The sequence below is a fragment of the Leucoraja erinacea genome, chromosome 5 (assembly GCF_028641065.1).
Source record: "Leucoraja erinacea ecotype New England chromosome 5, Leri_hhj_1, whole genome shotgun sequence".
Lineage (NCBI taxonomy): Eukaryota > Metazoa > Chordata > Chondrichthyes > Rajiformes > Rajidae > Leucoraja > Leucoraja erinaceus.
In genome coordinates, this window is record NC_073381.1 from 85,589,493 (window position 1) to 85,605,770 (window position 16,278).

Here is a 16,278-nt window from a genome sequence, read left to right on the forward strand (position 1 = left end):
CAGTTTATTGTAGGCAGTTTCTATCATTGCATTGAAGGCAACCTTACCCAAATCGAGAGTCTCACAATCTATTTTATGTTTCATTATTTGGAACAGTGCAATGAACTCAACAATATTGTAATTGTTTATAGACAAACTATTAACCAAATCTGGTTGATTACTCATTGCTCAATCCAACATGGTGTGTTCCTCGTCAATCTCAGACATACTTTTGCTATCCTGAACATGATTAAGAAATGTATTCTTATTGTACATGGGATACCAACCTATATGAAGGTTAACATCCTCCAATATATCCCTTCTGTCTTTGCTGCATGCTCTTCCTGCATTTTTGCATTCTGTCACCACGGCAGCTATCAGAAGTCCTGCTCTGAAACATCCATCATAATCCAACCCCTTCTTCTTCCAAATTCCACGTAGCCTTCCCTTCCTGCTTACCTCTCCTAACATTCTTTCTCAGTGCAGTAACTTCTTGCTTCATCACTAAGACCGATGCTGCCCAACTTTCTTAAAGTACCTTATGACCAGGTATATTTAGTTCCCAACTCCAACCTTGGTGCAGCCCCCTCTCATATCAGCAGCCAACACTGAACCAAACATTTAAAGATGCTGAAAAGAAGCCTTGCACACTTTACAGTCACATTTAAATGTATCTACTCAAGAGATACTGCTGTGTTGGCATAATAAAGGGACCAGTGATTACTAGCGTACCGTCGTCGATATGTCCCAGACCACAGGTTATCCTGAGTAAACGTCACAGAAGAAACTTTAGGCAATAAGCAATCTCAGCAACAGTACAATTATAAGTACAAATGAACATGCCAAGTGAAATCAACTGTATTGTAGTTTTAGATACCTGTGACTGTGATCCGGTGTGTTTTGTTGTAGCTATGTTTCGCAGCACTGGATTTTGGTTGATTTGAATAAAATCTTTAGTAGGATTAAAGTTTTTTGAACGTTCTGATGAAACAATATAAGTAAGTGTAAGTTTCTGGTTAGGTATGTAAATTAAGTGCTGCAGGGATTGTTGGGACTGCTGTTCACATCTGTATTGATTTGAATGATTGGATTAAATAGTACATCCAGATTGTGCGGCACGGTGGTGCAGCGGTAGTGTTGCTGCCTTACCGGGTTCGATCCTGACTACAGGTGCTGTCTGTACGGAGTTTGTACGTTCTCCCCATGACCTGCATGGGTCTTCTTCAGGTGCTCCGGTTTCCTCCCACAATCAAAAGACGGTTTGCAGGTTAATTGGCTGGGTATAATTGTAAATTGGCCCTAGTGTGTGCAGGATAGTGTAAGTGCACGGGTATTGCTGGTCGGCGCAGACTCAGTGGGCCGAAGGGCCTGTTTTCGCATTGTATCTCTAAAGTAAAATAAACTAAAAATTAGCTGTGACACAATGCTAGGTGGCAGTGTGGACTGTGAGGAGATTACAGAGAGCCTTCAGGGGCAGGTTAAATGAATGGTCAAAGGCACTCAGACTATAACGTGGAAAAATGCGACGTTAATCACTATGGTGAATAATGGAGTATTTTTACAAACAATGAGAGATTGAAAGATGCTGGTGTTTAGAGGGACGGGTGTCCTGGTACATGAATCGCTGAAAGTTAACAGAGAGATGAAAAAAGTAATTAATAATGTTGAAGTTTATTGCTTTATTTGAGTAGAAGAGTAAGGCCCCTTTGGCTTTAATTATGGAATCTGTATCTAATATTATGTTCATGTCTAGTCCCTTTGCCTAAGGATTACATCAATGAAACGACTGCAGCACAGAACCGGGTAGAGTGAGTTTCCAATGACAACCTGTCAGCAAGTGTGGATGAGTGAAAAGTTGTCACGGGCATGAATAAAATGTTTTAAATGATGAAGGAGGTCTTAGCCGTGGTTTAATTCAGTCTATAGATTGCACTGCAGATCAATGCCAGTGGTTTCCCCATCTTGTTTCTCCACACGTAATATAATAATAAGTACTGATAAGGAGAAGAATGCAATTGTTTGTTCAGATGGGCATAAACATTTCCTTCTAGCAGCTCTTTTGATTTGCATTCCAGTGGTGATTTAATGAGTCTTGTGAGCAAAAATCCACTGTGGTTGTTGTAGGCACAGTGTAAGCATTTAGTCACAAGTCTGCCTATAACAAATCCTGGCTTGAAGATGTAAATATAACTCTCAACAGAAAGGTCGATCAAAGAGCAGGCTTGTTCAATGTATTAAAATGTTCTCCAGCCTTGGGTGACAAATAAACTAAATGCTTTCTCATCTCTTAAAGAATATTTTTTTTAACATTGTTTTTAGTCCAACTAGTACATTCTTCCTTTATAGGCCAGCACAATAATCTCATGAGAATATCCTTCTCTCATCAGAACCATATTTAATTGACTTTGTTCTCTTGCCCCTCCTGTCATTGTTCAACTCTCTCTTTCTCAGAGATCATAAGATCATGTGATAGGAGCAGAATTAGGTCATTCAGCCCATCAAGTCTACTCCGCCATTCAAACATAGCTGAACTATCTCTCCCTCCTAACCCCATTCTCCTCCCCATGTCTTCCAACATCTGTACTAATCAATAATCTTATCTATCTCTGCCTAAAATATATCCACTGACTTGGCCGCCACGTCCTTCTTTGGCAAAGAATTCCACAGATTCACCACCATCTGGCTAAAGAAATTCCTCCTCACCCCTTCCTGAATGAATGTCCTTTAATTCTGAGGCTATGACCTCTATTCCTAGACTCTCCCACTGGTAGAAACATCCTCTCCACATCAATCTATCCAAGCCTTTCACTATTCGGTACGTCTCAATAAGGCCCCCCTCATTCTTCTAAACTTCAGCAAGTACAGGCCCAGTGCCGTCAAACATTCATCATATCTTTACCTACTCAATCGTGGAATTATTCTAGTAAACCTCCTGTGGACCCTCTCCAGAGCCAGCACATCCTTCCTCAGATATGGTGCCCAAAATTGCTCACAATATTCCAAATACTGACTTATAGAGCCTCAGCATTACATCCCTGTTTTGTATACCTCTCGAAATAAATGCTAGCATTGCACTTGCCCTTCTTTAGTACCGATTCGACTTGCAGATGAACTTTTTGGGAATCCTGCACCAAATCCCTTTGCACCTCCGATTTCTGGATTCTCTCCCCATTTAGAAAATAATCTACGCCTTTATTCCGACTCCGAATGCATGACTCCACACTTTGCTACACTATTTTACACTATTCTGCCACTTCTATGCCTATTCTCCCAACCTATCCAAATCCTTCTGCAGAGTCCATGCTTTCTCGACACTACCTGCCCCTCCACCTATTTTCGTATCATCAGCAAACTTAGCCACAAAGCTTTCAATCCCCTCATCCAAATCATTAATATACAACGTGAAGAGTAGCGGCCCCAGCACCGACCCCTGCGGAACTCCACTGCTCACTGGCAGCCAACCTGAAAAAAAACCCTTTATTGCCACTCTTTGCCTTATTCCATCCAACTAACCAGATATCCATGCTATTATCTGCCCTTTGATACCATGGGCTCCCATCTTCCTTAGCAGCCTCCCGTGTGGCACTTTATCAAGCATCTTAAAATCTAGGTAAACAACATCTACTGCCTCACCTTTGTCTGTCCTGCTATTTACTTTTTCAAAGAATTCCAGCAACTTTGTCAAGCAAGACCTCCTCTTTACAAAAGCTATGCTGACCTATTTTATCATCAACGTTTTTCTTCGTAACCTCATCCTTTACAATGGACTCTAAAATCTTACCAACCACCGAAGTCAGACTAACCGGCCTATAGTTCCCACTATTCAGATTTGTTCCTTTCTTGTACAGCGGGGTAATATTGACAATTCTCCAATCATCTGGTTCCACTCTGGACTCCAGTGATTCTTGAAATATCACTAACAATGCCTCCACAATCTCTAAAACCACCTCTTTCAGAACCCTAGGGTTCAGTCCATCTGCTCCAGATGACTTATCCACCTTCAACCCTTTCAGTTCCCAAGCACTGTCTCCCTAGTAATTGCCACTCCACTCATTTCCACCCCCTGATTATCTTGAATTTCAGGCATGTTGGTGGTGTCTTCTACTGTGAAGATTGATGCAAATTCAACTCCTCTGCCATTTCTTTATTAGTTATTCAACTCCTCTGCCATTTATTTATTCTTCTCTTTAAATAATATTCTTTACTCCCTTAAGCTTCAGGCTTGAGACAGAAAAAATAAAATGCTAGGAATAGTCGGATCAGGCAGACAAATTGGAAGAATATGCATATTTCTGGTCAAAATCTTTCATCAGAAAAGTAAAAGAGAATTTTAAATTGCCAAGTAGGAAGGAAAGGGAGAGTGAGATCAAATATCCGTGAAGGGTGGAATTCAAGAGAGATTAGATGGATGACAAAGGGATTTTGATGCAAGGCAAAGGAAATTATGACGGGGCAAGTAAGGAAGCAAAAGGCTGGTGCAAAGCTGTAAATGGAATTGGTTGTATAATTTTCTGAAGACGCCCAGCTCAAAGATGATCTGAAGAAAGACACAAAATGCTGGAGTAACTCAGTGGGACAGGCAGCATCTCTGGATAGAAGGAATAAGTGTTGTTTCGGGTCAAGACCCTTTCATCAGACTGAGAGTCAGGGGAGAGGGAGACACAAAGATAAGGAAAGGTAAAGTGTGTGAAAACAGGACATTAAAAGAGAAGATCAAAGATGATCATCTTTCTCCCGCAACCCCCCCTCCTGCCTCTCCTTTCTTTCAGCTTTATTTCCTGCCCAATCTGCTCCCACCCCGCAGAAGGACCCTGACCCAAAACATCACCTATCCATGTTCTCCAGAGATGCTGCCTGCCCGCTGAGTCTTTTTCTGGTAAACCAGCATCTCCATTTTCCTTGTGATTACATCAAAGATGACATGTTTGTCAAGCTTACGATGAACTTTATTGTAACACTGTCGATAAAGCAGTGGAGCAGGCCAGAAAATTGAATTGACAAATGCAAAATACCTTGATGCAGAAATAACAACTGAAAATGCTGGAAATACTCAGCATGTTTTGCAGCATCTGTGGAGGGAAAAACAGCTAATAGTTTGAGCTGATGACCTTTCAGAAATAAATTTACAATGGATTGGAAACTCAGGATCATGATTACTGCAGACAGAGCATGTGTGTAACACAAAGTGGTGACTCGTTTATGTTTGGTGTGCCCAATGTTGAGGAAACAACACGACAAACAGAGTATGTTCAATTAAAAGAACTGCTGGACAAAATGTTTGGGCCTTTGCTATTTGGGAGAGAAAAAGTAAAAGGGTATGTGTGGCACAGAATGAAGTTGTACAGCAGACAGTCATGGGAGCAGTGTGGGTTTCATAGAAGAAGTGGCCCAGAATGCTGAAAGGGAGGAAAGGGCATACCAGATGGAGTCAACAAACTAAATCCATGATGTGTCCTAGTCCACGGTGTCAACAATCCTGTGTTATTACTCCAGAATCACACTCTGCCAGTTTGGACATGTTTTAGTTCCATAAACCTCTGCTTTATGAGAAGGTTTTCTAAAAAATAAACAAGGTAAGGTGACCCACTGAATCATTGGCCAAAGAAATTGGCTATCCATACCCAACTGACATGTGGTTCCAGACCCACAGCGTGGTATTGGACTCTTCACTTCTCTATGAAGGGGCTCAACCAGATACTCAATAGACGTCATCATTCAAGGGAACTGGGAGTGAGCAGTGAATGCCATCTTTGCCAGTGACGTGCAGAGAGTGAAGTTAGAGGAAGTGTTCTTGCCACTGAGTAGTGATGGATATGACACACAGTTCACCGTGGCTGAGTAGTGCCTGTTCTTGGTACATTGGAACAATTCCTGACAGACTAGATGTAACAACTGGTAAGGTGGTGTACATGGATAGTTGGGATGGGGGGTTGGGTAAGGAAGGAGGGAGTTCCAGAGGCAGGGTAAGGTTAAAAGGAAAGGTGCGGTTATAAAAATGACTAATGTTTCTAAAATTTACAATTGGAGTGGACAATGAAATGGTTGAGCAGAAGTTACAAATCCATCAAGTGTTCATTCAACCGCCACTTTATGGAAAAGTGTTGCTCTCAATGTTACTTGATTATTATTAGTTTTCCAAATTTATGGTGTGGGGAAGCGAGAAAGGGCGGGAAATATATATAGGTCTAAATGGATGTTTTGGACTCTTCATTCATAGTTAACTTGTGTTTCCTTTCTCTATTGAAGCATTCTCGTGCCTGTGTACCAGCTAGCAAAGGCAGACGTGTAAGATGTTGTCTTAGTTCATTTTGCTGCGTGTGCACTGTATGGACAGTTACTTGTGTGCGCGTTGCTATGGGCCTTAATGCTTGTTTTTGTTGTTGCTGCAGCTATTTACCTACTGTCTTCCCCCAAATTCACTCTCCCTCTCCCTCTCCCTCTCCCCCCCTCTCTCTCTCTCCCTCTCTCTCTCTCCCTCTCCCCATCTTCTCCCCTCATCCTCTCTCTTTCCCCTTGTCCCTCTTCCTACTCTCCTACTCCCCTCTCATCCTCTCCCTCACTCCTCCCCCTCTCTCTTCCCCTCTAACTCTTACTCCCTATACCTTTCTCTCTCTCTCTCCCTTTTGCAGTTTGCATGTTGTGACTGTTCATTCCTAATAGCTTGCACTGTGTTGCCCCAGTCAGGAAGCCATAGTGGCCACGTTGTTAAACTCTCCCCACTCTGTTAAACTCAAGGAGAAATTATTTAATCTCAATGAAATCAACACTTAAACCACTTACTGAACAATTAATCTTGGTGATGTCTTTAACTTCATCTCTAACCAAAAGCATTTCAAACGTGTATGGTTTGAAAGTTTCAGCAATACATCTGGAATGTCACACTGTCACCCATCCTGCAGAGAAAGGGATCTAGTTAGCTCACATTTTTCATCTCCATACATACACTTTAAAGTAAAATCAGATGTTGCTGGGAATATTCAGCATCTGAAACGAGTTAACATCCACTACGTACAAATCCTTCTTCAAAACTGAAAAGAGTACAATCAGTTAAAAGAAAAATAATGGTTGATTATTGTAAAAACAACCAATATCAACATCAGGCAATATCAGCTTATATTAAGGGAAAGCAAGTAATGCTCAAGGAAAGAGCATTGCTGCACCCATTGATATCCTGTGCTGAATGTCACAAGCCATTTCATTCAAAATGAGCTCATAGTTCCTGGCACGGATGTGTGGAATTAAAATATTTGGCTTTTCTGATGGCACATGTTATTCAAGAGAAGTGAACCTTGGCCTGGCTCCGATGTCCATAGAGTCTGCGTCTGGTCATTTACGTGACATATACAACCCTTATAAAGGACGAGGAGATGAGAAAATGTAGGATTGAAGCTGACCCAATGGATTTAGCTCTTGAGTGATGTAAGAGTTCTGTAATGTGGACACGATCCCTCAGGGCATCAGTGGGACAATGTCATTGTCACTCAGACTCTCTGTAGAACAGTGACTTTATCTTTCAACATATCAGGTCACTGACAATACCATTACTTAAGATTTTAGAATGTCCCTCAACATATCAAAATAACCCACAATGTTCTTGGGACAGTTTGCAGCATGAACGCAAATCTTTGGGGGGTTTCAAAACCCAGTCAGGCAGTGTCCTGGGATATCACAGACCAGTCAGGCAGTGTACTGGGATATCAGAGACTGGTCAGGCAGTATCCTGGGGTATCATTACCTGTAATGCACTTTATCAGAGCATCGGGTGATGTGTTCATGCAGGATGTCGGAGCATCATTGACATTTGTCATTTCACCAAAGACTCAGCGATACAGTGAAATGCAGTGAGATATAGCCTCATTCATTACATGCTGTAATGTTCCTGTCACTTATCATTCAATGTAACATCAGAACCACTAACCTTGAAGCGCTGGGGTTGGTTGAATCTCTCCCAATTGGTTTTCGGCCTTGATCGCTCTCCTCCTTTGCTGTTTCTCTCCTGCTGTCAACTATGGCTTCTCTTTGCAGAATGGTGGGCTGCTCTTTGAGAATGTCTTTGGGGTGCTACGTAAGCAGGAAGAGCTTGCTCTGGTAAAGCTGAAGTTGAACGCCTGCATGTGGCACTTTAATGGAGGGTGGGGAGGTGGGTTTGGGGGTGGTGTATGGGTGAGTGTGGGGACCTGGAGGTTGTATCATCAGCATCAACTTGGTTGACAAAAACGGCAGCAATTGTTCACTGCTTGTGTACTCTTTAGGTTCAGATCTCAGGCTGCGGTAGCTGAGTATTTTAATACAAGACATAAACTCCCATGCTAGTTAATATCATGCCTTTAAGATGTAAAAGCTATCAGGCCACATCCCAGTCACATCACAAATTCAACAGAATGCCCAAAAATCACAATGCTGCCATCCGCAGTTAGTCTTTCTGCTGCTTACTGATCTGGCTAAAACATAGTGGATAACCCACTAGATCTATCCATGCCATAGAAACATTGCCCCAGCAACAATTAGTACCGTCTGGAAATAAGAGCAGCACAGTGGTGCAGCTTGTTAGCTACAGCTTCACAGCTCCAGTGATCCGGATTCAGTCCTGAACTGTGCTATCTGCGAGGAGTTTGCACTTTCTCCCCATGTGGGTCCTTCTGGCGGATTTGTTTTCCTCCCCCATCCCATACGGGAAGATAGGTTGACTTTAAATTGCCTCTGATTAGCAGGTGAGCGGTAATATTAGGGTAGTAGTGGTTGGGAGTATGGCGAGAATAAAATTGGGAGTAGTGTGAATGGGTGATTCTTGGTAGGGACACGATGGGCCGAGTGACCTGTTTCCGTTTTGATCAGCTCTATGACTCTTTGAAACGTTTACAATAAACCCCATATTAATAGCATTCTGGAAGTTGGTGCGTGGGGAAGGGCCAAGGCGGGATCTTCAGACGGACAATACTTTGGCATTACCAAGGACGTGATTTACATGTAATGGCCTGAGATCACTTATTCCATCACTTCTGAAATCCCAGAATTAGTATTTGCAGCTTACTAATGTTAATTCTAAATCATTTATTGCTTGGAAGAATAATTAATCTTTCCCTTAGTTTAAAGTAGGAATATAAACAGAACAAGACAGTATTTGTTCCTTAGTCATACACCATCCTGAATTGGACCCTCCTTTGTTCCCTCATCACACGGTAAATATCCTGGCACCCACTCCCTACAAACGCTCTGCAGATATCTTCATTAGTCCAGCAGTGCTACACGAGGCAGTTCCCACCATCTTCACCATGGTAAAAAGAATTGGAGAATGAATTCATGGTCATCTCAACTTTTTGTTATATTTAAATTCTCAGATAATTCTAGTCAGTTAAGTTGAGATTATACTGTGCTTCTGATTACAACCAGGTAATTGCATAATATAGTAATGTAGAAAGTGGCAAAGCAAGATTTTATCAAGTATTTGAAAATCAAAAAGTACAGTAAAAACTTGAAAAAACCCCCAGAAAATGCTGGACACAGTCTGCAGATCAGGGAACACCTGTGGAGAGAAGAACGGGATTGTTTCTAGTTGAAGTTTCATTATTTTATAAAAGTGTCGCCCACTTTAGAGGGGGGAGAAGTTCCACAAACTTAACAGATTCAAAAGCAAGCTGTTTACTCTAGATTTATTTCCCCATGTTCAAAATGTGCTTGTCTAGGTATAGGTGCAGTTTAAATGTTAGGGATCAGTACATTTCTGTGATTACCTTTTCTTTTGGAAGTGATTTCTTTTGGAAGGGATTATGAATGAGGATCGCCATTGAGGGAGGGAAAAGAGAATGTCTGCCCCATCTCTGATCAAAGACCATGAATTGTAAATGATGGGGAGAAAATACCTCAATTTCATGTCTGCATGGATCACTATTTAACTTTTGGAAAATGAATGCCAGAGAGTTTGGGTCACCAGCATAAGCATAAATTAACAAGGATTTATTTTCATAGATTGATTCCATTGAGAATTTCAACCTTTCCAACTCTCCGTCTGGCGAAGAGGTGAAATCACAGGCGTATTCTCGCTCCCGGTCACCGTCGACAGCCAGTGACATTGAGCCTGTGGAGGTTAGTGCATGGGAATCTTTGCCTTTCTCTAATAAAAGGGCATTTTTCTATTTTCTACTGCTTCAGATTTTATCCAGGATGACGGGCTATTGTAGCTGGGAATAGAAAAGCATGCAGCTCAATCCAGCCCTCAGCAACTGTTTCACACTGCTAGAAGGCATCTGGTGCCTCCGGGGAACAAAAATAACCTGTTATCTTTTCTCTTTCCCAACTCCAAGCCCCAATAGAGGGAATTTTGCCTTTTGCTCCACTCACACCATTATATCCATGCATATTTTTATCTAACATAATACCATACCTCCACTAGGCTTCATTTCATATATTATCAGTGAACTTTTACCTCCGGTTGAGCATCAACTTTGCAGTCAAAGACACAAAATGCTGGAGTAACTCAGCCAGTCAGGAACCATCTCTGGAGAAATTGGATAAGAAATGTTTTGGGTCTGAAGAACAGTCCCGATCCATGTTCTCCAGAGATGCTGCCTGACCCGCTGAGTTACGTCAGCACTTTGTGTTTCGTTTTGCAAACCTGCATCTGCAGTTTCTTGAACCCACATCAACTTTGCAGCTTGCAAATTTTCTGTATTACTCTGCCAAGTTTTCCCACAACAAATGTAATTAATTTGTTTTCATTCCTTGATGCATATGTAGATAGTGTGGCATAATGCTGTAGTTTAATTTTGCAGTGTTACAGGTTTTTTCAAGAGTTTCCAATATTATTTTTCCTCATGTCAGAAACGATAAACCTAAATGACCATGAAAATGGTTTATGCTGGATGTAAAACTTGATTTCCTACCAAGGTTTGTTTGGTAGAACTGGAGTAAAGTTTTGTGCAAAAGCTTGCTGCAGCATCTGCAGTCATTTGTGTCTCCAAACATAGCTGCTAGGGATTTGCTTTGAAAACTGACAAGGCATTCTTTAAAATCCCCCCCACTCGTCATGAACCAGCAGTTGACTACTTTCATTGCTGTGATAAAAATACATCCTGTAGGAGCGCGTCTCTTATAACATGGGATTCAGTGGGAAGTAGGGTCTTGCCTTATGGGAAATCATGATACGGGCGGGTTTTGTTCCTTAACTGCCTGTACAGTATTCGGCCATTAGTAAATGCAGTAAAATGTTTTAGCATTATTATTATTAGCTTGAAAAATGCTTTAAAAATGTTCGGAAGAAATTGCGTAAGATTGAATATCCTGTGTCGGGTCATTTGTAACCTGGGGAGCCCGTGTGTCTAAATCTGAGAAATACAGTGGAAGAATTTTGCCTACATTTAGGATCCAAAGAACCTTTATTGCTGGTGGATAAATGGTTTTGATTGATAGGTTCTTAGCATAGTTGTTTCAACGAATGGAAACGGTTTGTTTAAATTTAAAAGAACAGGACAATGTTTCACCTATATTTCTTGTTCCAATTCCCACCCACTGCAGCTAATCACTATGTTTTAATTTTATTAGGGAGTAGATCTTCCTCCTCGTCCAACACTGACACCAACTATCAGGTCCTCCTACAGTGGTTCCACAGCCTCAAACCCAAAGGTATGTCCTCCACATTGTGCATCCACCTCAACAATATAGGCTCCAGTGCTGACAGCTGCAAGCACTGTGCATTGTACTCCAATTACCTTGAGACTGTAATCTTGCCCTGGCTCATTTGGGACATGTTAAAATTCTCATGGCAGTTCCCCAATTAGAATTTCTACATTATCGTTCTCAGAATTGGAACCAATCACTCAGCGTTTAACCTATAGAAATTCTACAAAGTGACGCCCATACAGAGAAAACGTAATAGATTTTCATCCAACGCTTATTTCTAAAATGCAGGTTCCTGTTTTAAGGTTGTAATTAAAGGAACTGTGTATGATTTCATTCAGCCACTAATTTTTCCCAGTCTTGATATTCTTTAAACTAACATCACTTTGAAGGACAGAAAATATTAATAATAACCACTTTTCACCTCAGGCAAAATATATCTTGCTGGAGGAACTCAGTGGCTCAGGCAGCATTTGTGTAGAGAATGGACAGATGACATTTTGGGTGTGCACCCTTCTTCAGACCTGAAAAGTCTGTCCATTCCCTCCACAAATGCTGCTTGGCCTGCTGGGTTTCTCCAGTACTTTGTGTTTTGCTCAAGATTCCAGCATCTGCAGCCTCATGTGTCCCCTTTTCATCTCATATTATTTTGCGGATAACCTCATATTAAGAGGAAATGGAATTTAGCAATAAGATTTAGTAAAAAGGATGAGAACATTTGTTAAATGTTGTTCAAAGTTTGATAACTGTCTTTTTTATTAACGTTTCTTCATTCAATGTTCCATTTTATAGCCCAAGGCTCATCAGTTTGTGGTGAAATCTTTTACCACACCTACAAAGTGCAAACAGTGTACATCTCTGATGGTAGGCTTGGTACGCCAAGGTTGCACATGTGAAGGTGAGGAGAATCACGCAATGCCTTGTCACACCCTTTATTATAAAACTGAATGTACTTCAGAAGTAATTGATTGGCCTCAAATTCCTTTTAAATTCATCTGCAAGTCGAAATGGTGGTAAAGAAAGCAAACTCAATGCTAGCATTTATTACAAGAGGGCTTGTATACAAAAACAGGGATGTAATGCTGAGGCTCTATAAGGCGCTCAAAATGCCGCATTTGGAATATTGTGAGCAATTTTGGGCACTATATCTGTAGAAGGATGTGCTGGCTCTGGATAGGGTCCAGAGGAGGTTTACAAGAATGATCTCAAGAATGAGTAGGTTAACCTATGATGAGTGTTTGTCGGCACTGGGCCTGTACTCGCTGAAGTTTAGAAGAATGAGGGGGGACCTCATTGAAACATACAGATTGGTGAAAAGCTTGGCTAAAGTAGATGTGGAGAGGATGTTTCCACTAGTGGGAGAGTCTAGGACTAGAGATCATAGCCTCAGAATTAACGGATGTTCTTTTAGAAAGGAGACTTTTATTTAGTCAGAGGGTGGTGGATCTGTGGAATTCTTTGCCGTAGAAGACTGTGGAGGCCCTCAGTAGATATTTTTAATGCAGAAATAGATAGAGTCTTGATTAGTACGGTTATGGGGAGAAGGCAGGAAAATGGGGTTAGGAGGGAGAGATAGATCAACCATGTTTGAATGGCGGAGTAGACTTGATGGACCTACTGGCCTAATTATACTCCTATCACTTACAGTATGACCTTTTGAAATGTCCAGGAAATTGAAATGTGCACATGAAGCAGACAGATTTTCTCCTTGTTTATTGATGTTTTGTTTATACACTCCTGATTCAATGGTTTCTTGGTTCACTCTAATCATCTATTCATTAAGATGGTGGGATATTTTCTCAAGCATGGAACGCTCCTCTGGGGCCTGCATCCATTACACTATGCTCTGGATGCGGGAAGTCAAGAAATTCCCTGGTATTTAGACCTGTGTTTGACCCATATATCTATATATTACTAAAACTCTCATCTTGTTTGTTTGTTTGTCTGTTTGTCTGTGTGTGAGTGAGTGAGTGAGTCAGAACCTGAAATTACGCCAAAACAGTACACAATAGCGCTACATTTGTTGGGCCCCTTACTCACAATTGTCCTGCGGTGTGGTGTATCAAAGTTTCGTTCAGATTGATGGTATATTTTACAAGTTATTCACATTTTTAAACTTTACAAAATCCAGTTTGAGAAAAATAATTTGAAGTTGCAGTGGTAGTTAGCAGCTAATGACATCACAATGGGATCTCATTTACATAAACTGCCCGTGAGCCGTGTTCCAGCCCACAATGACATCACAATGGGATCAGCAGCAATGGGACCTCACAATGACGTCAAGGGGGGTAGGGAGGGGAGAGGGGTTATGGAGGGAGTGACGAAGGATAGGGAGTGACTGAGGGTAGGGGAAAGGAGAGGGAGGGAGAGGTGAGGAGGGGAGGAGGAGAGGGGATAGAAGATGGAGGGTGAAGAGGAGGGGGAGAAAGTGTTGGGGATGAGGGGAAATGAGCTGCGCCTGCGCTGTTGGGGGGCTATGGGTGAATGGTGGAATATTGCGTTGGGGGAACGGGTTGTGTTGGGGGAACGGGTGAGTGATGTAAATGGGTTGCGTTGGGGGAACGGGTGAGTGGTGGAATATTGCATTGGGGGAGCGGGCCCCAACGGATCCCACTTGGTCTATAGTCCCTCTAAATCTTTCGTGTTCATATACCTGTCAAAATGACTTTTAAATATTATTGTACTTGTGTCAAGTACTTCCTCTGGCAGATCGTTCCATACACATACCATTCTCCATGTGGAATGGTTGCCCCTCAGATTCCTTTTACACCTTTTCCTTCTCACCTTAAACCTATACCTATGCCCTTTAGTTCTTGATTCCCCAACTGGGCATTCACCCAATTTAGACCTCTTGCAAGTAGTAGCAGTGGCAAATGTGCCTTCAGCTTATAAAGCTCACAATTTTCATTCTTTACTAAACCTTTCCATCTTTCTCCCTGCACTTCCCCAATTCTACTCCTAAATATTAAGATTTTTCTTGTCATCTTTTAGCCACATGCTTTAATAATATCTTAAATGGCTGTTAATCATTTCTGTGAATCGTTGTGGTGCTATGCAAGTGCAAGTTACTTGATCATGAGATTGCGAGATTAACTCTTGTTTTATTTTTAGTGTGTGGTTTCTCATGCCACGTGACATGCGCAGACAAAGCACCAGCCGTGTGCCCCATCCCATCTGATCAAACTAAGGGTCCATTGGGGATCGACCCACAGAGAGGGATCGGAACTGCCTACGAGGGCCATGTTCGGGTAAGGAAGAATCAATGCAAGGGTGTGGGTTCAAGAGTCATTGTCCTCATGAACATCCATAAAACACAGCTCATTGAATCTTCAGATGAGGAAAAGGTTTGCAGAAAGGTTTATACATATCTATCGCATCAGGTCTTCAGTTTCTAGTCTCTGACACAAAAGAATGGATTGTAACGAGGATATACATGGAGCCCTTCTTAGACTATGTGAGCTCTGTGATTACTCTCTGATCTGAGGTCTTATCATTCAGCGAAACAAAGGTCCTGACTGACTGGATGAATGTTGAAAATGATACAACAAAGTTTGTCTCTTTTATTTAAAAACAAATTTAATTCTCTCACCTAAGCAATCTACTAGGCAATCGAGAGATTGCCAAAATGCTTGAATGTATTCATATACAGTCGTTTCTCAGACTGCATAGCATGCAAACAAAAGCTTTTCACTGTGCCTCGGTACAAATGACAATTATAAACTAAACTAAAATAAAATCAAGATATCATAAAATCCAATATCTGAAACAAAAGAATTGTTCAAAAGCATCATAAAAAGTTTGAAGTAATGCGAGTTTATGAATTTCTCCCTCCTGAAGCTACCTCAGGCAATGGTTAGGCCCCCAGACCTCAATAGTCTTGAACCCTAATTTTACTCTTTAAGGGGCTGTCCCACTGCGGTGACCTAATCTGCAAGTTTAGACAAATTTGCCCTCGACTCAAACTCGCAGCATGGTCGACATGTGGTCCTAGGAGGTCCTGTGAGGTCACTGGAATTCTCCTTCATGCTCGAGGGATGTTCCCGAATACTTGTGGCCTCAGCTAGGCCGCGGGAAAAATTTCGGTATGGCGAAAATATTTCAGCAAGTGAAATTTGGTCGGCATGGTTCTTTTTAACTCGTAGTGAGGTCGCTATTTAGTTACAGGCAGTTGAGGGCAGCCATAAGCAATCTCATTCGCTGACCGGGCATTTTGATTGGCTCATTTGAGTTTTCAGGATGCAGGAAAACCGACCGGTAGGTAAAATGCCCGCTAAACTTTATTATCTATCTATCTATTCTATCTATCTATATATCTATAAAACTCTGGGGCTATCCGTCCGGCTGCCGTCTGGATCCCTTTCTGCCTTTTGATTCGTGCCCGATACTCGCAGATGTCCACTCAGAATGGCCGATGCTCGCAGATGTCCAATCGGAATGGATCCATTTGCATGTACGGCTGCCGGCTGCATTTCTTCCTTTGATTCATTGCCACGCCCAATCCAGACGCTCAATCTCCGAGATCTTTTCCATTTCGGTAGAGATTTCGCTTTTCTTTCTAAGTATCCACTCCTCATTACATTTCGTCATGTTGAAGTACACGTTTTTTAATCAAATCCCCCCCCCCCCGAGTATAAAAATAAACTGGCTTCTCCATTTACATGTCAGCTTCCAACACACTTCAAAACA

At 41.7% G+C, this 16,278-nt stretch overlaps 1 protein-coding gene across 1 annotated transcript in view; it reads left to right on the forward strand.

The window, feature by feature from the left end:
- Window positions 1–16,278, forward strand: part of LOC129697513 (serine/threonine-protein kinase MRCK alpha-like) — a 308,786-nt gene that overhangs the window by 249,339 nt on the left and 43,169 nt on the right. Inside the window, 5 exon segments of the mRNA XM_055636147.1 lie at window positions 6,226–6,264; window positions 9,946–10,062; window positions 11,518–11,598; window positions 12,385–12,490; window positions 14,704–14,840. Coding sequence (XP_055492122.1) covers window positions 6,226–6,264; window positions 9,946–10,062; window positions 11,518–11,598; window positions 12,385–12,490; window positions 14,704–14,840 — 480 coding nt within the window.